Source organism: Salmo salar, chromosome 17 (assembly GCF_965601325.2).
Source record: "Salmo salar chromosome 17, fSalSal1, whole genome shotgun sequence".
Lineage (NCBI taxonomy): Eukaryota > Metazoa > Chordata > Actinopteri > Salmoniformes > Salmonidae > Salmo > Salmo salar.
The window spans coordinates 6201217-6225632 of NC_138307.1; the positions used below are offsets into that span (position 1 = coordinate 6201217).

At 41.7% G+C, this 24416-nt stretch overlaps 1 protein-coding gene across 3 annotated transcripts in view; it reads left to right on the plus strand.

Annotated features, from left to right (window-relative positions):
- The first annotated feature begins 1506 nt into the window (after positions 1-1506).
- Positions 1507-24416, plus strand: part of LOC106575232 (zinc finger E-box-binding homeobox 2) — an 80835-nt gene continuing 57925 nt past the window's right edge. For 2 of the 3 annotated variants that reach the window (XM_045698790.2, XM_045698792.2), the window contains exons 1-2: positions 1507-1753; positions 3260-3409. In XM_045698790.2, coding sequence (XP_045554746.1) covers positions 3337-3409 — 73 coding nt within the window. In that variant the 5' untranslated portion in view covers positions 1507-1753; positions 3260-3336. The remainder of the gene's footprint in view (positions 1754-3259; positions 3410-24416) is intronic. The other variant, XM_014151608.3, reaches the window with a different exon arrangement.

A 24416-nucleotide genomic window follows, 5' to 3' on the forward strand; every position in this document is an offset into this window, starting at 1 on the left:
TGTACATGACATTAACACACAAAGCAGATAACTCCGTGGAGCTGCAAAACTTGAGTTAGGAGTAGCGTACCTACCAGCTGCAGCAAAGCGGGTCCCCTTCTTCAAGTCTGTGACGCTCTATCACCTGGCTGCGACCAATAACAGCTGCACAAATGACAATAAAGTTATTTTGTACATAACTAGCTAATGAAAATATAACAGTGCAACATAAATAGAGTAGTAGGCTGCAAATAAATACAGTACTGTACATGTAATAATAAACATAATAATCATAATATTACAAATACAACATTATATTCATATTGTTAATAATAATCAGAATTATAATTAGTACAATTATATATAATTCATTCAAATTAATTGCAGATAAGAATATTGAAAAATACTCTAATAGCAATCTATTTTCAGCTGTTCTGTCTATATCGACCGTCTTTTTGGAACATTTAATGCCAGATGTTGAGCACCTTTTCCTCTCGAGCTGTGCTTCCGAGTTCTCTGGAATTTGATTGGCTTTGGACAAAGGCATCAAACAGTCGAGCATCTTGATTGATGATTTAATTATCCATACAATTGATAACTGCATAGGACAGGACAGCAAATATAATACTTTATTTACATAACCAATCACAGCGTTGCAAAGGTGGAGCCTTTCTCTCCATCTATAGCGAGAGACAGACAGAAATTGAAGCAGCAGCATCACAGGGAAATACATAAATAAATCAAATAGAGGAACATTAATTGGAGTAATAGCCATGGCATATAGTTGCAATAGAGTGAAATATGTTCGTCGATATAACCTTGAATAACACCTGTGGAAAAAAAGGAATAAAGTATACCCTTGACGTATTTCAAACCTGGTCAGAGTGATGAGTGCACATAGACTTTGTTTAAAACACACGGGGAAAACTTCAACTAAAGTACCTGTACGCAGCTGACTCCACCTGGCAAGTGCGAGAAGCATCTCAACATACACATCTCTGTCGCTCTTGTAGATGCATGGGGCACGCGCCGTTATACATGCTCATAGTGGTTATTGCGATAGTAAAAATAAACGCACGTCTATAGAGGAGGCAAATAAATAAACGTTTACAAATATAAAACATGAACAACCCAAACCGCTGATGCTCACTTCCTTAACACTCTGCAAACCTTACATTTTCATCCCTGGTATGTGTGAGAGTCAGTCAAACTTCCAACGCTTATCATTTTGGTCCGTTTTCCCCCCTTCCAGTTGTGGTCATGTGCGTTGAATAAGAGAGTGTTCCAACTTTTCTTCTTCCGGATAATATTCTTGCTTCTTCGGCTGCTATACATGGTAGTCGTAGTCCGACAGTCACAGTTCATTTCACTCGGATCAAACAGCTTGGGAGAGAGAGAAAAAACGTATCACGTTTAGCAAAAGATGCTCACGTTTGGTCCTGCTCAATTATCCCCTCCCGTGACGATAGGTGGCGCGTGTCCCAGGGTTGGTTCTCTCCTCTCCTCTGTATTACAGAAAAGAGAAAGAAAAAATGTCATTAGAAGAGGCGTAACACGTCAGTCCGTCCCCAGGTTTGTTTCCTGGAGTGTCTGAAAGAGATCAGTCCTAACCTGCCCTAGCAGGAATAACGGTCCTTCTCGAACCACTATTTCTAAGGCTTTATTATCATTGCAAGGATCCCTGCACATTTCTCTCCACAATTGCTTACCGCTGCAGTCTCCTGTTATCACTACAACCGAAGTCAACCGAAAATATACTACTATAGGAAATCAGGTATGTGTCCGTTTCTTTACCTCGACTAATAAACTTTATACAATTGGTCATTTATAATTTTTGAGATCGCGACTTAGAGCTTTTGTAGGGGCTTTGGTGCTATAGTATTGCGTTCACGTTAAACTTTCTCTACCTGCACAGGTGGATGAGGGAGCGGTGCGCTTTAAGTATCTAGGCTTGCAGTGCGTTTCATCAGAGAAGATGCAGTTTTGTAGAATTTGCTGAAAAACCTACTCTTCGAGCCGAAAAACCATTAAAAAAAAGAGAAGAAGCTCTCTCTTATTCAGCTTTGGATTCAGTTTCACCGAGCCATGCCTGCACCCTTTTGTATCCAACTCGTTTTTGTTAGTGTCTTTCTGTATCCTTTGGTTTCGTAGAGCAGAAGTTGTCTGTCTCACAATAGGGTAAATATTCGCGTATCATATCCATGTCATTTACATCATTTTGTTCAGATAGCTATAATATGTTTCATATCCTGTCTGGATAATTGTATTTTTGTTGACACATCATTTTGTGGTATTTGTTAGTTTTTGTGTGTTTATTTGTTTTTCCTGTCGTGGGTCGTTCCCCATAGTAATACAATCCAATGACAGAAATTAACCCGCTCATTTTGCTCGATTAGTCCATTGAAAGCATGAATGTTTTCATGTTTTGTCTGTTTTTTTACTTATTTATTTATGTACGTATTTCAGCATGCTAGGCCTAAAACGTAAAATATGCATGCTATCTAAAATTAATCTTAAATTAACACATGTAATCTTCGTAAATTAATGGTGGAGTACTTTTACATTTAGGCATTTAGGCCTACGTATTTCACAACATAGCTTTTTGTATCATCTTTATATTTTTTTATTGTTGTGTGTTGTAAGTGATATATTGCCTGGCGGAGTGAAACTGTTCTTTCAACCTTCTGATATTTACATTTGACACAAAGCAAATCGTTGAACTCATAACTTTAACATTGTGTCATCATCAATATAGGTTACTCTCAATTTAAAAAAAAATGTAGGTTAAAAAACATGAACCCAGATAAACCAATGTCGGCCTACTGTTTGCGATGTACGAGTTATTTTTTTTTATATATATATCGAAGCAGAACATAAAAAGAAAACAGCACAAAAGAAAGAAAAGGAGCAATGGTAAAACTTTACTTATTTGAATTAAAACAATGTAAAACGCATGCTTAACCCAGCACGACCAGTCCGTCTGAATTATGCCTCATACTGAAGGTGTAACTCCCTGTCTCCCCCTTTCTCTGCATCCTCTCCTTCCCCGTCGTCAATGTTCACTTCCACTTATCATCATCCCGATCACTGGCATTATACAGATCAACAATACATTGATCGACCCCTTATCGTACTTTAGCATAGGTATAAAATACACGTTTTGTATATTAATAAATGGTTTTTCTATTATTTTCTGTTTTATTTGGCGCCTGATATTGAAATATGTTCTCCCAGTCAGTCCAGTGTACCCACATTGTTGCTGCCTGTGTTTGGTTGTTAGATATTGAGCCTGCGTGCTGCTGCTGCTGATTCAAGGAGTCGAGTCCATGCGAGCTGCCATCTGATCCACTCTTATCAATGAAGCACGAGATCATGGCGGATGGCCCCAGGTGTAAGAGGCGAAAACAAGCCAATCCAAGAAGGAAAAACGGTAAGAAAAGACATGAAAATAACAAACTGTCATTTGCGAAATATGTTTGTTGTGGATCTAGAGTTGTAATGTTGTCACTGTGACTGTAGTTCAGAGGGGCTGGCTACGAATTGCCAAATGCGTGTTCTGTTCTGCTCTCGTCTCATAGGAAATAAAGGGACACTTCTAACTGGGAAAGAATGCGTAATGTGTCAGTATTGTACTGTGGACATGCGGGACTGTCTATCCTTCATTGTGAAATTAGGATCACAACGTCTTTGCTCATTTCGTAATTTTTACAGAGACGATTTGATGGGAGTTGTAATAAGTTGAGAGTTTATCGTTGTGCGAAAAGACTGAGTAGCAGTGGGAGGAATTTCAGAAAGTTTCCCTGCCCAGATAACGGTTCAGTAGCGAAGTCCCTTATTTTCCACCAAGACAAACCCGTTAGATGAGGACTGATTTTATTTGCTGTTCTGTAGTTGACGTACCTGTAGATTTAGTGGTTTGAGCATTTTATTCAGCAAGTGTTTGTTCCTTATGCTACACATTGCTTAGAGTCTCTCACACCCCTGAGTATATTATGACATTAATGTAATTCATTTTTATATGTCTAAACGTTATTGGTATGTTTAGTCCTCGCGTTGTACCCAAATGATTTGTTATAGTGTCTATCTGCTTTCTCTCGAAGCATAGTCCCCTTTTAGTAGGAAATGATTAGTGTCCCAAACCGTTGGCAACTGGCAAGAATATGAAACAGAACATGGGTGGACAATTCGCAGTGAACATTCTGCAATAGCTTAGTTTACTAATGTATTATAACCAAATAATATGGCATGTGCGCTAAGATGGTGATATTGACCGGTGGTGTGTCTCGTGTCATTTATTTTATTATTAGCATTATGAAGTGCTTTGTGTGGAGCAAATAGCGGTGAAGGATACATTTGTCACTCTGCTATTGTCAACTGTTTGTCCACCCACCGAACTGTGTTACATGTTGGGAGTTATTGAGCCATGGCGTGGATCGCTTTTCGCAGGGAATAGACGTTTGTTCCTTTCCCTTTTTGTGGACTGTAGACTACAATACACCCCGTGCACAAGTAAATCCAGCATCACCACGTCTGGGTCCCGAGATCTTTTCTCAGACGGGAATGCTTTGGATGTTCATTGTTGTTGTACAAAGTAGCCTTATCAAATGCGTATGAATTTTTGCTTATACTTATGAAATGTCTCCCTTTATGTGGCTCTTTTCCTTATTAAATTTTGTGTATTGATTTTGTACAATCAATACAAGGAGAGTCATTGGTGCTTCAAGCTTGTTGTTGTTCTGAATAACAAAAGACAGGAGTGAAAGTAGGTTCCCCTTTTCACTGTAGTTTCTAGGAGATACGAATGTTCTTGCCTCTTCTTGCCTCTGAGCACCAGTTCCCACCTGTTCCAGTAAACAAAAGTTTGGATTACTTTAAAACACTCCATTCAAGTAAGTGTTTTTTTCTGACAAACACACAGGCTGACTGATTGACATTTGCATTTGTCAGAAACAAAAATCCTTTCAAATTCCCCCCTTGCAACAGCAACAAGCAGCAAGCAACTTCACACACTCTCAATGCAAAAATAATTAACATGTTATTTTAGTCGCTTCCCCCTCAGTGCCGATGTGGTGTGCAGCGTGCACATATTATAGGCTGACTGAGCAAGTAGAAATTCGACATTCTTGATTCTATCATATTTTTTGAATATGCCATTGTGATCACTGAGTTGCCCCCCCTCCCCCTATTTACATTTTCTCGTCATGGGATGCCTTCAATAGCTCTCTCCCTTTGGGAATGCTGTGGTTGAGCTATTCAGACAGAGTGGATTTTATTTTCTCCCCTGGATGCATGGAGAGATGTCATAGGAGCTGAGCTTGTGTGTCTGGCCGATAGATAACACCACTATATAGCTATATATGAGGATCCTTATCAGACCGATAGCCTACATACTGAGATTACTTGAACGCAGTAAACAAGATTAAAAAAATTGAAATTGAAATATTTTGAATATTGATAGATTGATGATGTAAATGATTTTTTTAATGACATGGGTAGAGAAATAACTGATTTTCTTCTGCATGACAGTTTGTCGTGTTTTCCAGAAGACATTTATCTGTAGTTATAGAATATTTTCAGTAGGATTTCAACGTTTCGATTCACAATTATAGCTCAATTCTATAGCCAGTATTCTGACCTTAGAGTGAGACTGGAATTCCAGGTGAATTTATTCAGATTAGGTTATTTGGTCACATTATAGTTGATAATAATGGTTCTGTAGCCGTGCATGGTGTATTTGGCTTCGCTGTTTGTTGATAACACGCCTTTGGCGTGTGATTCTATAGGCCCACATATGATACTATACATGCTTATCGCATCCAGAGTTAAAGAGTGTAAAGTCAATCTCACAGTTCGGTGCAACTTGATATTGGCAACTCTGTAGTTTGTTGGAGTTTTCTCTCTGCCTGCCTTCCCAGGTGTTGCAAGTCAGACCCAGCTGTGGGGATCTACCTCTCCGTGTGTTTATAAGTAAAGCTGGAAAAGTACTCCACAAACCTATTCCCTTCTAACTTGATTAGTCAATCAGTACTGTTAAAAAGTAGTACTTTTGTATGGCATACTTTCAGTTTCCACACTTTTATTGCTCTCTCAGTATAGGTAAAGAGACATTTACTATGGAAATGACAGACAGGGGTACTGATCAGTATCTCCCGCTCATCTATTTGGTTTACGTTCAACTCTGGGGTAATGTTGGAGTTGTGTGTGTTATGTGGTTTTGTCTGTATTGGGTGTGCCATTTTATGAGGTGGTACATAAAATGATACCACTTTTTCAGGAGAAGTTTCAAATGTAAAGGTAGCAATTCCAATGGTCGTTTTTTCGGACATTTTCTGTAATGCAATACAAAGACCTATACATTTTCAATCAACAGAAAGCCTCTCCATAGATGTTACCATACTCCAGAATATATTGATTACATAATTAAAGGTATAAAAGAAGAAGAAGCTTTCGAGCTTCTCTCTGTGTCTCTCTCTCTCTCTCTCTGGCTCCAATAGTTTAATACAATGCTGTGAATGTGATTATAAAAGCCTGTGTGCATTCACGCTAAAGATATAAAGGAGTTCTACTAATTCTTTAGCCTCAGCTCTGCCTTCAGCCCAAACAATGGCAGATTCCTTCCAGTCTAAACATTTTGTCCATCTCTATTATTCATTTGCTTTTAAGGTGCATTTGCTCCCGAGTCGAAGAGAAAAAGCTCCCCTTTCCTTCCCCCCCACCAAGCCCCCCCCCCCCCCCCCCCCCCCCTTTCCCTTTTCACAAATGTTTCCTCTTCCCAAGGTAGGCTCTATTTTGTTGCTGTCACAGGGAAAAGGAGGGCAGGTTCGCTGGCGCTCACGGACAATTGATTGTCAGTCGTAATGTGTTTCATTTACATGTTTATAACGTCAATAGTGCTGGGGTGTCCACTGTACCATTTATGCTGTCATTCCCACAAGGGTGCAATTGTCTAAGCAGCCATAGCTAGTCACCTTTTCTGATGGCTTTTTCACTCGGGCAAGAAAATGGAAAGGGCGGTGTTGCCGTGGTGCATCAGTGTTTAGAAAAGGATTATTTTGTTTAAGCAAGTGAAATAATTACTGCAGATATTACGAGCCAGCAAGAAATAATCTCCCTTCAGCAGAGGCCTGCACTGTTCGCATGGCAGTAGTGACAGTGGTGAGACATGAGGTGTCCAGACAGTCTCAGGGTTTTTAGAAAAGCGATTTCATATATTTCATATGATGAGATATTATTTGATGATTTACTTTAGACTCATAGACTGATGGTGTCTGGTAATGGTAGATGCAGCATGTAGAGGATGTGTGTTTTTTTGTGCACTGTTCCCAAAACAACATCCTGATCCTGATTCCTGGCATGTCGTTATGCCAGAGACCTTTTCCCGCTTTTCAAGCAGATACAGTTTGGTTGATGCATCACTGTAGTTTGATGTTTGTCATTTTTTATCAAACGGGGGGTCATCATGAGCTAAATATATCCTTCTGCTAAAACGACTATAGTCGGACGTACACCACTGAACACATTTCTGTTACTGGATCTCTCTACCTGTTAGATTTCAGAACTTCCAGAATAATAAAAAAAGCTCCATATGCATTCCATTGCCTAGTGTGGTGACTTTCGACTTAGTAAAGGTTTTCGTTCATTCAAAACTACATAGATCTCCCTGACATCGCGTTAAGCCACAAACACATGTTGTGTTTGCTGTGAGGAACCAGATTCACGCCAGTATCAGACGATTACGAATCTCATAGAACACTAATGACCATCTCCTCAGTCGGACACCAATACGCAACTTTATCCCAAAACATTTTGTCTGTTTCAAAAAAAATCTTTCCCATTTTATTTATTTTTTTGGTTTTTGGGTTCTATATTTTTTTCTCCCTCTCTGGCTTGTGAAGATATTTCCGCCTAACAGGGAGAACACACACAGCAAAGGCACCGTTAGCTGAACCCCTGACACCGCGGTCTTTGGAATGCCTTAGGTATGGTTTCACTTTTGCTCACATCAATGCTGACCTGAATGTCTTTCATATCTGATCCGCCGTGTCTCTCTCAGTAAACATCCCCCGAGGGGAGAACAAAGAAAGGAGCTCTTCTTCTTCTTAATCACAATTCAGCCCTTTCACCGCCAGCAGGCTACATTTGCATTCAGCATCAGAAAGGCCCGAGATGAAAAGGGGGGAAAAAAGGAAAGCAAGAAAGGAGAGCAATAGTAAAAAAAAACAAACAAAAAAAAAGCAGAAGGATGGGTGGTGAACAAAATAACTTAGGTGTTTGTGGCTGTTTGTTGGGCGTCCCCTGGTTACTAGCCTAATATAGCTCCTACTCTACCGGGGTAGGCCTGGCCCTCCTGACAGTCAGATAGTGTTACGAGATGGCATGCCTGTACTATTCATGGACACTCACTCTCTCACTTTAAAAAAAAAATGAAAACGTGTCTGAAACGGATCAGATTCTAACTTAAGAAGTCTATACTAGCTAGGAGCAAGGTGTGTTTAGACACAATTACTTTTTTTGGGGGGGGGTTGTTTTTTTGTTGTTGTCCATTATGAAATAAGAATTGGGGAGCAACGCAGTGCTTCTGTCTACTGCTATTTGTCAAATTGCATTCTCACGTGATATTGTAAGGATTCCTTGTGGATGTGTGTTTTGTAAGTCACTAGAAGAGCAGGTGTGTCAGAGGTCAATAGGAGAGTATTTCTGGAGTTGTTGCATTGTGATCTTTCAAAGTATCATGTTAGTTGATACACTATGCTGGGTTTACTGAGAAAAGTTGAGTAGTTGTGTTATGGGATGAAAATAAAAACCCATTCAAACAGTGTTGCCGTTTTTGTTTCTCTTAATTTTATTGCTCAGTACTCTCTCTACTTTAAGATTAGATTTGGTCCCCCCCCCCCCCCCCCTCCTAGAAATGTGGACCAAAGTTTAACCGCATGCTTCCACTCTTCTCTTAAGTTGGTTGACGAGATATCTTTATTGTGTAGTGAGATCTATTTCTCCGCTCTCCTCTCTCTCAATCAGACTAAAGAATCATGTATGCAAATCCGTTGCCAAGCTTTGAAAGGGTCGATGCTTCAGCCTACAACTTTAAATGCATCATGTGATATGAATTCCAGATTCTTTCTTTTTTTTTTTCCAACCAGAACTTTTTGTTAAGAAAAAAAAGGGTTATTAGTACACCTTCCCCCATTCCCAAGCTGGCCGGGATTTAGACAGATTTACTTCAGCAAACACCTTTGGACACTGGGGGAAAGTAGGAGTCTGTTTGCAAAAGGAGTCTTTTGTTCCGAGTGGTGCAGGGATAATTCTTTACTAGGCAGGCGTGATATTAACCCATGCTTCGATACCAGGGGAAGTGGTTAACTCTTTGTGGGCACACACTCACTCTTTACTTGGACAGTTCAGGTTTCTGCTCTTCTCATGCATGGAACATTTTCTCATCTCCGTTGAAAACTTTCCCTCTCTCCCTTTTGTGTGGAAAAGTTGCGAGCTCTTGGATAGGGGACTCGCCTGGCTTTATAGAATACCCAACCCATCATTATAGCTGAAATTCTTTCCCTCTGCAATAGCTTCAGCTCTAGTTGCTGCTCTGTTGGCAATGTCTTCTGTGCTGCTTACTTATGTCACTGTCGAGGACCAGGTACTGGTGAGTTTCTTGCGTCATCAGTGACTAAGAAAAATGCATGAATCATAACCAACGAGAAGGCAGTCCTCAAGCCCCTTGGCTTAATATGTTGATTTGATGTCTCGATATTCATAATGCTTAAAGCGAATAGACATTTGATCATGTTTTGATGAGGATTAAGTCTTAAGTTTGACTTGTTTTGAGACCCGGTTCACTTTATCCACCTCTAATTCTTCGTCCTGCGCTGGATCATATCATGCTGTATTTGGCTGTGTGTGTGTTGTCCGTAGTTCAGGTTGTGTGTGTGTGTGTGTGTGTGTGTGTGTGTGTGTGTGTGTGTGTGTGTGTGAGGACTTTAGCGACTCGCGGGTGTGAAAGATTGAATGATGGAGGAGAAGTGACAGAATTAAAGGTGTTTGCGGCGCCGTTCCGCCGTGACTCGTCCTCTAAGCCTGACTCTGTCACCATCCTCTTGCGACTTGACAGTTCATATCCACTCCCCTGTAAGGTGATGTGAACTCCCACAGAACTGAAGTTGGAAAATATTCAGTCGAATATCTTTCTCTTCTTTCTTTCGTTTATTCCTTCGGCTCTTCTCTTTTTTTTTTTTTCTGTGTGTGTTATACAGACACAAGGCAAACACTGAAATTGAAACTTCAGTAGACTGGCAAATAATTGCATGCATTTGGATTTTACATTTATGTGTGTACTTTCTTATCCTAAGCCCACAATGTTTTATGCATTGGGTGAGAAAAATACATTTTAGAAAAATATCATGCCTCATTTGATATTTTCTCGAGTGAAAATGCAAAGTCTTTATTCGGCTCATCCATTCGGTTCCCATCCCGCTGTTTGCACACGTCTAGTTGTTTACAATGGCTTGCGTGTGATTTTCAAAATGTTCCACGTGTCAACTTTCCTATTTGCAAGGTACACTTGGTATGACTTGCGACAGGTTGCGTAGCAGGTGGGAACTAACATTTCGATTTCTTAATGAAACAAATTAGAAGTTTAAAGGCACCGTGTTTTGTGCGTATAATCTTATATTTCATTATGCTGTATTGCATGTCACGTACAGTCAGCGTAATACACAGCAAGTCGACAGTTCTAGCAATACACCGTCTGTGCTTCAGAACAAGAAAAATTTGATGGAAATCACGATGGAATTCTCCCATTCTGCTGATTGTCCTCTTACAATATACATCTGGATTTTCCTCATGAGTGAGTAAGTATAGTGCCCACATGCATGACATTTGTGGCTGCTCCACATCCCCCATAGCCTAAACAGCATGTATTCCGCAAGTTCAATAATGACTGTATTATGGCCTATAGAAATATTGGTGTGCTAATGATAATGGCTAAGAGTATATCACTCCATACTGCTCTCGGGGATGGGGAGGGGGTCTACTAAAAAGCTAAAAAAGGAAGGTAGCAACACTAGTTGTGAGGAAAATAAAAGGCGCTTTATCTCATCAGATGCCTTTTGATGTGGTTGGTAGTGTATGAATGGTGCTGTATTTCTCTGTCCGCTGTTCGTTATCTGCATGTTCAAAGTTTTCACCTTTATGGGAAAACAGTGCTGAAAGTGGTCCCTCAGTTTCCTGTTTCGTCCTCTGAAGTCGGTGGAGTCTGACCAGACACAAGGCACGCGTGCACACACACACACACACACACACACACACACACACACACACACACACACACACACACACACACACACACACACCCCACCCACCCACCCACACACACACACACACACACACACACACACACACACACACACACACACACACACACACACACACACACACACTTTTTGATGTATGTTTGATTGTCGGGTGGAAGAGCACTTCTGGCAAGGTCATGGACACATGGGACAATCAATAAGAGATTGTCAGATTAAGGTATCATGACATTTGGAAATGTAGGACTTTTTCCACATATGACTCAATGCATTTTACACTGTTATACTATTACCCTTAATAAGACCTAATAGAACATGTTGCCTCATTCCAGCTCATTTCCTTCCATTTGTTTGAATCATGTAGAAGCCAAGTCACCTAGAGAGATTTTCTCCTTTCCTACCTTTGCCTGGTTGGAAATGGGGAAGGTTGTGTCTGTCTTGTTTAAGGACGTACTGTGTCCGTGTTGAATATTATGGAAGGTAACTGTGCCACTGTTATTTCTTTGTAATTGCAGTTGATTGCTGTGCAGATTCAGTCATTTGTAGCGCTACATTTTTGTCACTTTAAACGCTTTCATCTTATCGTTTGATCAACTGAGCTCTTAACCGAACGTTGCAGCAATAGAGGAAATTGTATGAAATTACATTTCCCCTTGTTATTCAAACATACATTTAACCTTTGCTAAAAGTGAGCCAAGGAGAGAGAAAAAACACACACCTCCCCCCTTTAAATGTCACCAGTAGTAAGGACATGTGTAAAGATAGTGTGTGAACCAGTCTGGCCTTGTAAAAACTCAGAGGTGAATTCTCGTGTTAATAGGTTCTGACTGGCGATGGAGCCCCCACTGAACGGCCTGCGTCCTGCCGCTGTCAAACACCAATGTCAAACAAACACCTCCTCAGGTAGCTGGAGAATAATCACACCGACAGGCCTGTCCTCAGCCTTTCTGACACACAGGACCAGAGTCATGGGGTGGAGGCAGGGTCAGGGGAAAAGGGCTGGGGTTGAGAGCTAGGGTATTTTTCTGGGAATGGGGTAGGGCTGGAGGGCTAAGGTTAGGGTTGGGGCTGGGTTTGGGACTAGTTGCGGCTAAAAAAGGGCTGACTCGGTGCCTAGACTGCCCTAGTCTCTACCTGCACTATCACTGACTGTAAGTCCAGGCTAGACCCCAGTCATCAGTAATTACTGGCTACTCCCTGCTTTCCTACCCAAAGGAAGATTCACTCTTATCACTCCAGCGTCTTGTTCCAACATTCCTGAGATAAATTCTCCATCACTTTGTTATTCTTACTACTTAGGGGTATTAGTATTAGCATGCCCATCAAAGCAGACCTTGTACTTTCCTTCTCTCCACGGCCATATCAGTGGTCGTACGTTACGCCAGGGATGCACCATTGGCGGCAGCATAGTTAGAATAATGTTCAGGCAGAGTCATATCGAACTGAGGCACTGACATCACAGGGAGTCAGGATGATGAAGTCGTGTAAATATATGGCTGGTAGCGCGGAAGTTAGGTTAGAGCCACACAGGTACTTAGTCTTGTGAATTAAAGGATTAATCAAATTGCACTTCACGGCCCAGGTACTTGGTTGCATCAGGGCTTTGTTAAGAAAATGTGTAGGAGGAGAAAGTCTCTCAATATTCTGTCTGTTTTCATTCAAATGACAGGGACATGTAGTAGAGGTGGTGAGGTAGAGGGAGAGAGAGTGTGAGAAACATAGAGAGGTAGAGAGAGATCATTTCCCTGTATGTATTCTAGTATTGAATGAGTCTGGGATGTTTTAGTGGCTCAACATGCCAAGTAGGCTACCTTGTAAACTGGCAATCACAGGATCTCTAGTGTTATTACTTTTCATAATTAGTTACAGCAACACTCGGTCCATACTGCCGGAAAAGGAATATTCCTTAGTAATTAAAGTCATGAAATATTCAGTTATGCCTACCTTTTTTAGCAGCCTCTCAAATGAGGCAGCCATTTTTAATGTCCACACTGCCTCTGATTTTATTATAATGGCAGCTTGGCACATCTGCAATTAGTACTTCTACTGACAGTTACCATTTCTGAGGAGCGGTAAGAGGCAGCGAGGGGACACGGGGCGGCGGGGGGACGTGGAGCCCGGCGCTATTACATGTGCACCAAAAGCCTCTCTCTCTCTTTAACCTTGTTGTGTTTTTTTCTTCCTCTCCGACGCAGAGGTTACCTTTTCCCAACGGTGCAAAATCGACTTGACATAACTGTTCATCAGTTTCAGGATTCTCCCCTGAGGTATTTGCATCAAATCAGCTCAGTCAAGCTTCAAGTTGAAATTGGCAGGCCAGAACCTGACAGCCAGGGTAGGGACCGGGGAAAGAGACAGGGAACTGACAGTGGCAGGGCGGGAGGGTGAGACAAATCTCTCCCTGGCTTGGCCAGGGTGGAGGAGAGAAGCGAGAGGAAAGGGCCCTGAGCGAGCTAGGTCACAGGGGTAATGGGCGCAAAGTTAGGCGGATGAAGGGATGAGTAGAACTTTTTTCTCTACTTTTTCTTCCCTTTTTCTCCTCTGCTTCCGAATCTCTGCGGTAATGGCCATCTTTAGTGTTGTCTTTTATTGGGTTTTGGGGGGATGGATATGAAGACAACCATTCGTTGTTTAGCTGGAATAGTGACTTGGAAAAATTGGTTTGGTACAATGGATGATATTGCTGAGGATCAAAACCACTCAGTGAGTGAGTGCAGTGGTGGATATTAAACGTCAGGCTTTCAGAGTTACTCTGTGCATTGGAAAAAGTTGTACACTCGCACACGCATGCACGGACACACGGACACACGGACACACGCACACACGCGCACACGCACACACACACGCGCACGCACACACACACACACACACACACACACACACACACACACACACACACACACACACACACACACACACACACACACACACACACACACACACACACACACACACACACACACACACACACACACACACAAAGAGAGAACAAATGCAATTGTCGCACCTTGAATGGCCTGAGTTACATAGAAATGGGTTGTAGCAGGACACAGATGAGCAGTACTGTTATCTTCTTGAATTACTCTCCTCTATAGCCCTTAGAGAAATCGAGATAAGGATTTGTTTGATGAAACTTTTAGTGATTCTTCGCTGCTCCAATTCTGTCTCTGCGACGTCACAAAGCAGGACGAGAATTCTGCTGTAAAATGTTTCAAATCCCCTAAGGAGCAGAGTTGAAATCCTCTTAACATATATTCTTATTAAAGGGGAAGCAGAGATCTAGGTGACTATCATTGTTTCTTGTATTCGTCTTTGCTCTCTTTTTTTATCTTTCCTCCGCACACATGCTTAAAATGTCTTTGCCCCTTTAACAGCCGTAGAGCCTCGGAGAAGTATGACACTCTCACACATCTTTTTTTTCAATCTCTCCTTCTTGCTCTCTATCTCCATCTCTCCCCTCTCTCTGTCTCTCACTCCCCCTCTCTCTCTCTGTGAGCTTTGCATGTGACAGCCAGGGCCTGACGGGTTGATGGCCGTTCGACAGGCAGCATTGAGTCAAAGTGGTGTGACGGCAGAGTTTTGTTAAGCTGGGAACAAAGGCATGGAGATGCCGGCCTGGTATTGTCTGCGTGCATATGGGCCTTGTCACAGTTCCTTCGGATTTTATGCTCTGTTTACTCCTAGCCATCACCACTAATATTCAGAATGGGGTTGCCTCTTTTCTCCAAAGATATGATTATATATATATATACCAAGTTTTGCTGTGAATCTCTTGAGGTGCTCTTGGAAAGTCAGAAGAGCAGAGACTCGTAAATATTCTCTTTTTTTAGTGTTGATGTATGCTCAGAAGTTATGTGTTTACTGCGTAGTATATATGGGTTATTTTCATGACCAGTATTACGGATTTTGTTGATGTTTTTTGGAATTACACACTGTGCTCAAACTCTCTCGCGAACCAGTTTTCAAAACCCATAAAAAAGCAACAAATTATAGTTGCATACACATACTGTACTTGAGCCCCCGCCCCCCTATTTCATACCGAAGTTTTGTTCACAGAGAAGCTTCACAGCACTGCCTGTGGCTGCAGGACTCTGATGCCTTTCTCTCCTCCTCTTTATGGTCTCTGCTCAAACTGAAAGCTGTTTGCAGTGAGATTAGTGAAGGGAGGGGGAGGCAGGCAGCTAGCTGGGGGAAGGTAGACAGGGGAAGGGGGGAAAGATGTCCGGTAGCAGACCATGCCAGCCAGGTCAGGGTGAAAGGCCTGTAGGCCCCAAGCCATCAGCCATGCCAGATATCTCCTCTCCCCATCAAATGTGGACAGTAATGCGAACAGTCCTCTGGTCTCTAATGGGTCGGTTGGTCCCACCATTTCAAGCCAGGACAGTGTGTGTGTCTGAATAAGGTCCATCTATTTCACCTCTGTGCCAAACGCATCTGCCTTATAGGTGCACCTCTATATCAGTTGAGATTGTTAGCCAACAAATTATTTTAGCGGAAGAGACAATACCATTTTCGGGGAACTTGCTATGTTGATGTCTTTTTGTCTTTGTTGTGGCAGTGCTTGTGACATTACATAAACGCAAGTTCCTGAGAACACAGCCTGTAAAAGTCCTCTAAGACACCAGTCTTCTTCAAACCCAATGATATTTTCATGAGCCAGTAAAGATTATGAGACCATTCTTGTAGTACCCATCTGTGCTTTCATTTGCAACTGTCTGCTCAATTGTGAAAGGGGAGGGAGGGGGAAAGAGTGACTTTCATTTAGTTAAATAGATGGGAAAGGTCGATGGAGGTAAAGATGTAGTTAAGTTTTTTTGTGTTTTTTTTATTTTTATTGAGAGGAAGAGTGTAACACAACGTGTACAGACATTAGGTGTTGGGCTTGATACCGTGTAAGTACACATCAGTAGCAGGGCTGCCTAGCTTCTGCTTGTCAAAATTTACGTTTTACCCCAAACACGTATTGGCAGCAATTACAGGGTTAAACAAAATGAAACAGTCTGTAAACAGATGAAATCAGTCTGTCTGTCCAAATAATTTTGGGTTGCAAAACAATTACAAAATTACAGTAGATAAAAATTGTTCCCCGCTTGTATTTATGCAATCAACATAACGAAGAAACAAAACAATTTAATGTGGGGAAATCATCATTCATCTGCATTATAATTGCTTCTTTTTCACATCTACACTGTGGTTAATTAAAATTGTGATTAAATGCGGCTGCGTTGCCTAAGATGTCTTCTCCCCCAAACAGGTGGTACAGAATTTAAAAGTAAAGAGAAAAACGTAATTAGCATTGGAAATTGAGAAATTGCCTGCAAGAATCGGTGTTAATTTCAGTCACTGATGAGGTAATTTATAAAAGGAGCAGCACTGCGGAGACTGTGTAAACTGAGATTGCCATCCTCCTCCTGTCTGCTCTTCCCTGTTCCCAGCATGCAGCTGAAGCTGTTTGCAAAACATTGAACCTATTTGGAATTCAGTCTTCGTTAGCATCATTTTAGCAATTCCTCTCGGCTGCTACTGATAAAATAAACACCAGCGATAGGAACATGTGGCATTTGAAAGGTCTTTTAGGTGTTTTTTCCCAGATAAATCCATCAGAAAAGCAGGGCCAAGGGATAAGGTCATGTGTGTGTCATTAGGATAATGGAAAACTTGTCCAGTTGTAAATACAATGAGTTCTCTCCATTGTCCGGTTCCATCCAACAGTTTCTTCGCAGCACCGCACGTTGGGATGGAACTCTTTGGTCAGGTTCCAGAACCACTTGTTTTGGTTCCAGAACACTACGGTCAGGTTCCAGAACCACTTGTTTTGGTTCCAGAACACTACGGTCAGGTTCCAGAACCACTTGATTTGGTTCCAGAACTCTATGGTCAGGTTACGACCTGACCAGGTTACGACCTCAGTCCGATTTTCCAGAGAAATCCATGAAGGAGCAGACTACAGGCTAGCTACTGATGGTCTGTACTTCTGAATATGTTGTCTGTTAGTTAACTAAGTGTTCATCACTTGACTGACCTTGTGACGTCAGCACTGGCACGAGAGGGATATAAAATGTTACACGATGTTCCCCCGCAATATCACTTTTTGATTGTGGTGTTTTATCAAAGAGGTTTTGTGATATGACACAAGTTTGTCAGTCTGGGATAGTGGCAACATTTACTCAGGTGTGTGCCTTTAGATACCCAGCACATCAATCTCTAGGCCTCACAGCACACGCACACGCACACGCACACACACACACACACACACACACACACACACACACACACACACACACACACACACACACACACACACACACACACACACACACACACACACACACACACACACACACACACACCTCCCTCCCTTTTTTCTCCATCCTCTGGTGCACTCAGCGAGCGAGCCACAATGTTTACCAATATGTGACAAATTGTTGTGCTTTTCCTCATGTTTGACATCCTTGCTGGGATTGTTTGTTGTATTTTTTGTTTGGCTGCATCCTGAGACCCGAGGTGGCTGCTACTGTACAGCATGTCAAATGTGGTTAACATGCAGCCATTTATCTTTAAAGCCCCTTGCGCACAATGGCTGGGGTGTGCATGGCTGATTGTGAGGAGAGAGCAGTGAGCTTCCGAGTAGAAAGGCAGAAAGTGCTCCCTTTCATAAATGCTGCACCACCTCCCTCCTCTCCCTCCTTCCGTCCTCCTCACCTCTCTTCTTCACAGAATATCCCTTCGTTACTATTTGATTTGATTTGATTATTTTCAGAGTCACTCTGCTGAACAGGTCAGGCAGTATCTGACAAGGTATTTCATCGTTTTGTGAACCTTCACCAGACAGATTGTTCAGTGCAAGTGTAGTGTAACTGAGCCGCTTGTTGCCCGCTGGAGTGTGGCAAATAAGATCCAGGACAGATTTTTTTCTGATTCATTTTTTTTTTTTTACTTCAATAATGTAAGATAGCAAAACAGATTTGTAGTGGCTGGAGATGGGGTGGGAGGGAGTGGGCCTTTCATATTATGCCTAGCTACCTTGCCTTGGTACAGTACATTCCATATATGTCTACACACCGGGTAATGTAGGTACAACATTTTAAAACCTTAGATGTTTCCCACCTTTTGTTTTCGATGTGATCCAGAGAAGGTAGAAACCCATAAACATGTTGTATTTCTGGAGGTACCGTATAAGCTATCACTTCACTCCTCATGGAAGGTGTCTGGGACACAGCGGGTGTGAAAATGGATGCAAAGGAATACAGTATCGTCGCTTTTCAATGTTCAAAACAAGGCGACAAAAAAGATAGATGTTAAATGTTTAGAGGGTATAGTGGAAACATATTGAGGAAATTGTATGGTGTGATTGAGCCAAAAAATCCCTATCAGTTTATTGGATGTATTATTTGCTGTGTCATAGATTAGCATTAACTTGTTGTGAGCAGATAAAGATGAGACATTATTATTGAATTCAGTTTTTCCTAGGTGGGCAGCAAGGCAGGGTAAGCGAGGAGGGAATGTTGAATAGGATGTATTAAGGTTGGTATGCCTCCCTTACTCATATGTAAAGAGAAGAGGAAGAGAGTTTCTTTCTGATATTCTCCTAAACCCTAAGGGAATAACTCTTCTTCCGTGCGTAAATACAGTGAGAAAACAATCCCTAATATCAGGGAAAACCTCTAGTTTGTTTATGTGCGCTTAATGTGAGTCTGTCCGCCTGGGAACCGCCGCAAATGGGGGAAGTATGCGTGGATTTCACAGGTAACGGGATTACGTGGGCACATAATTGATCCATTTGGGGGGAAAATGACAGCGCTCTAAAGAGGGCTAGGCTTTGGAAATGGAGTTTATGAAACAGGCATTCGTAAATTCAAAGGAATCAATACGTCAATTTTATTACGTCTCCAGGCCAGATGGGCTTTAAAGGCACAGTGTCTCCGCTATTTGTATCTTTGTCTCTGTGTCTCTCAGCGTGTCACAAAGGTCCTCAGTGGCCATTTTGTTGTTGCTATTTTACTATAGGGTGGGGGGAAGCCAGATCACCATGGGATCCAATATCCCTGGCCGAGCACATTCATCCAATGAAATATGTTTGTCAATGCAGTAGTTGACTTGTGAATATTATTCTTAAGAAGAAGCCATTTAGTGAGACCGGCAAGAACAATAAAGTATTTTCAAAGCTTGCTCGCCCATAGTCATCCATTTATAAGGTGAGGAAAGTTGATTAACAGCATTCTGCATTTTCATCACAAAAATATTCACATTTAATTTAAATACAAATGAACAAACAGCATCCCAGCTAGGAGAGATTTAATTACCCAACCCGCTAAAATACTAATGAATAATGCAGTAAAGACTGATGCAAACGGACCGAAATATAAGGCCATAGATGTTTTCTTAACCGGAAAAGAAAGGAGAAAAACGGGTTCCAAATCTCATCATGTCTAAGATGCTGGCTTGCCTGCTCTCATTCCATGCAGGTGGGTGAAAACCAGAGGAAAAAGATAAGTAAATAAGAGAAGAAAAAAAAACTAGGCATAATTATGGGTCTTGGCGTTTGTAATACGCTCCCTCCTCTCTCTCCTCTCTCTCTCCTCTCCCTCCTCTTGCTCTCTCCTCTCTCTCCTCTCCCTCCTCTCTATCCACCATTATAGTAGTTCATTTTCGCATTAAAGTAAATAATAAGAAGTTGGTGATGCTTGCCTTTTTAATTCCATTTTCCTCCTTTTTTGTTCTGTTCACTGACTGACATCTGCTATCAATGCTAAGCAGGTGTTTCTGTGTAAACAGACGTGCCCTGTTTGTGTTGCGCCATCCTCGCTACTGTGCACCCAAATGAGCAACGTGATTAAGAATCCTGTAAATTTTTGAAAGGAAACGGATGGCTGCCCGGCTAGAACATAATTACACCGCTCCGACATCCGCAGCTCACCGCCGAATGAAGCCAGAGCCAAAGAACAGCACCAAAATTAATAATATATAATAGCATCTTTCTTGTAATTCATAAATGAAATAAAGTGAAGGGGAGTATCTGCTGATAAGGTTTTTTTTTGGGTGGATGGAGGAGGAAGGAGGAGGATGGGGGTAATTTTCTGAGATTGAGTGAAGATTATAGCCTCGGTGATGCGTAACTCAGCCCGGGCGTGTTTAGAAGAGCTTGAAAGACCATTTTTTTAAAACTTTTGCACAGTTCTTTCAGCTAATTTATTTACCAAATGAGGCCTCCAAGAAATGTTCTCTTCTGTTTCATCATTACGGATCTTTATTAGTGCTATTTGATCATCCATGCTACTAAAATGGATGATTTGGCTCTGAAGTTTCAGCTTTCATCCAGTCAACCTTGTATCTGTGGAGTTATCATGTGATGTAGCCATGGTGATGCATACGGGTTAAATGGGCTGCGTTTGTTGTTGTTTTCTCTCATCATCCAATCAGAGACAAGCAGCATTCATGTCACTATAGAAGCTGAGGCAAAGTGAAACAAGAAAAGCTGTTCATAAAAAAGAAAGTGAGGAAGAGGAACGTCCCCCAACAATTCACAAGTCATTTCTTACACTTTGCCTTTTTGTATTTCCCATCTCATTGTTGGTCATGCTCTGTGTTAGCACATCTTCCAGAGATAAACATCACTTTCCCCACAATGCCAACCTCTCTGGAAGCGTGAATACAGACCACAATCGCAGGTTAATCTAGGGAAAAGGACACGAAACTGACAAAACGGTAGAAAATGATATACTTGTGGGGGAAGTTTGAGAATAGCAGTTGTTCGAAAGTGGGTAGGGATGGTATAACGTCTTGAAATTCAACTTCATTCCAAATCTACCGTTGATAAAACGGCATGACTGATAGGCCGATGTTCTGGGGACAAATGTAGTGTGCTCGATTCTTCATGCTGATTTTTTCTTTCTTTCTTGGACTGAGTGAATAAAGGGTGTCTAAAAAAAAATATGTATTCTGTCACAGGAGTTGCGTCTGAAATGTGTTGGAGCTGTTTCTCTGGGCGGGTTCAAATGGTCAGTTCTCTGGGAGGAGAGGGAAATGAAGGTAGCTTGACACACTGACAGAATGTAAACCTTGCAGGGGCAATGTTGACAGTTATCCAGGTTTTTTTTCTTCTTCTCCCCCCATCTTGTTGAAGCAAAGCTGCACTCCCTTTTACATTCCATGTTCTCCTGATAATACAAGGTAACTACGGGTATCATAGATTTAGCATTGCCAATACAAAAAGATACCACAGCAGCATATTCAAAGGATCCCATTGAAGTGCCCATTGTAGTACCTTGTATTTGGAATCTATTATCAGTTGGATACCATGTTTATTCACAGTGTGAGTCCAACTTCCGCCTCTGGCTAAATGCTAACTAACCTTCCTTCTTGCTAAGTGTAATCTCCTTGGTCAGTGGTCAGTGGAAGTGTTACGGTTGTGAAAGGTGTGTCTCCCTGTAAACACACTTGTAAGGGAGCCTTCACTTGCTCACTTCTATTCTTTCCCCTTTAATCAGAGGCCTGAGATTACATCCTCCATCCTCCCTTTCGGAAACATGATAATTACACTCCTCTGTGAACACAGAACCCTGTCCTGTCTGACGTTGTTGGCACTCTGCGAGACTGGGAGGGACAGGCCCCAGATGCTGACAATTATATTCGAGAAATACACGTACACTATACACACACGCTGGCTACTTTAGGACCTTTCCCCTTGTCTCGTCTAGTATGTAACATCTCAAATAGTAGTTGTATTAGATTGGTTTGGTTTTCAACTAATGAGGATATTTGTATATTTGTATAGGCGTCAACATCACTACCTACATTGCAATATGACAAATACAGTTGGATTCACTGAGCTGTGATCTTTTGGTGCTGTCCTTATATAAAGGAGGACCCGTTACTTATAGAATAGGAAAAAAAGATCATATATAAGCCCTCTCTTTTGTCCTGGGTGAATTGAGATTACTCCTTGTTTACCTCGGCCAGCTGCTGTGAGATGATTTGCGCAGGTTGGGGTCACCACAAGCTACTCTGAGGACAATTTGCTGAATCAAGAGGGTGATTGTGTCTGGTGCCAGTCAGTCGCAATTAAGGACAGGATCAGGGGGTAGGCGGCAGGCCTCCAGGCCCCAAGCCCCTGTGCCTGTCATATGTTATGGCCCCGGCCCCATACAAACCAGCTCACCTGAACATAATCGTCCCAACAGCCAGCACGATGCAAATGAGCCCTGAGGTTAGCGTGGGAAAAGAAGCAGTGTCGCAGAGAGCTAGGTGACCCACTAGGCAGGGGGTCTGCCTCAGGAGAGGCCTTTGTTTCTGGACTGCCCACGTTAAAAATAGTCCCCCTTCTTTAGTCTGGCTGGCTAATGCAATGCAGGCAGGAAGGAAAAAAAGTTGGTGATATATGGTTTGTTTTAACAAAAGGAGGGGTGTGTGTGTGTGTGTGTGTGTGTTGGTTGGGTGGGCGTGTGGATGGATGGATGGAGGGGAGAATACTACCTCGGTTCAGGTTGTTTCTTTTAAGATGCTATTCAGTGTAAGGATCACACTGGGACCTAAGATCAGAAATAAGGCCCCGGTCTCCTTTTTCAGTCTCAGTAGATTCAATAGTGACTGCCAAGCCAGATTGAGGACGTTTGGATGAAACGAGAGACTGTGAAATGTGAACACTAGGCTGTAAACAGGGACTCCTGTTTGACACTAAATCTAGGTTAAATGCAAATTAAACAGCAGTACCAGACAGCAGTAATTAATATGTTACTTACAGTATATATGTGCTGCGGCCCAGAAGGAGTTATGAAGAGATGGTATTTTCTGCATTTACCCATTAAATCTATCTATAGAACAACAAATGACTATATCACATCAAATAGTGTCTACGACAAAACAATTACTCACACTTACTATTAAGGAATAATATCGGAAATAACTCACACTTGCTCTTCCAAGTGCCATGATCATTTGACAAAGCTAAGAGGTCATTGTAAGGAATTAGCTAAATGTACGTCTCTTTAGACCTGTATGGCATCATCACCTATCATGACCTTACTACATTGCCTGCAATGACTATCTCTTGTTGTGTGCCTTTCTGTATCACTGTAGTCAGTACAATATTGTGTAGCATCAATTTTTCCCTTATTTCTAAAGGAAAGTGTTCATGATTTTTGTCTCAATAACATGACCTATGACACTAAATGAGTCAATGTTTTCTTTCTTCTTTTCTTCTCGGTGCTGTCCAATTTGCTGTGGTGTGCGTTCGTCAAGAAGCAGGTAAGCACTGCGAAGTGGTGTATGTTGTAACTGTACTTTGTGAAACAAACAGAAGGCAAACGGTCAACTTTTGGGAACTTCCTTTCATGCAATGAAAGTGTGCATGATTTTTTTTTTATTAAGAAAACATGATTTTAGGGAAAATATACACCCCTAGATATTTGAATATGACATGCATCTACATAGAAAACAAATAGCTCTCACTATGCCATCTTTAAGAAAAATGTATTATTATGTGGAAGAGTAATACACAGCTTCATACTGAATTCTCCTTTGTGTGGTTGTATGTACTGTATGTGGTTACAAACATCTTGTCTGAAAACTTTTCTTACAAGGCAGCGTATTGCCTCTCTCAATACAATACACCCTCGCTGACGCACTAATGCTCTTCTACCTTAATGATCATTTATTGGCAGTTTCTTCTTCTGGCCTTTATTCTCTCCCCCATTTCCTCTTCTCCTCTCCCTTCCCCTTTATCACCATTCTAAATCATTTCTACCAGTAAGGAGCTTTTCTCAGCATGCACAGAGCTCTCAGCTTCCACTCATCAAACTTTAATCGAAGCCGCATTTTAGTTTTCGAATAAAGCACACTTAAAAAATTTAGATGCAAATTATTTTGCATTATTCATGCTCCTGCACGTCCTTGTAGATTTAAACATTTCCGAGGCCACCTTGATTCAAGTAATTACCTAGGCTACGGCTCCCTCCGTCATGAATAAGGTATTTCCTACAAGCAAAGTATGCGCCTGATGAGCTTTTAAAGTGGCTTTACACCGAACTTGTGTATTGCTTCTTGTGCATGAGTGACTCGAACATGCATCGCAATCCGTCTCAGGTGGGGAATACTGGCAGGGCAGCCATGAGTGACAGCAAGGAGCGAGGAGTC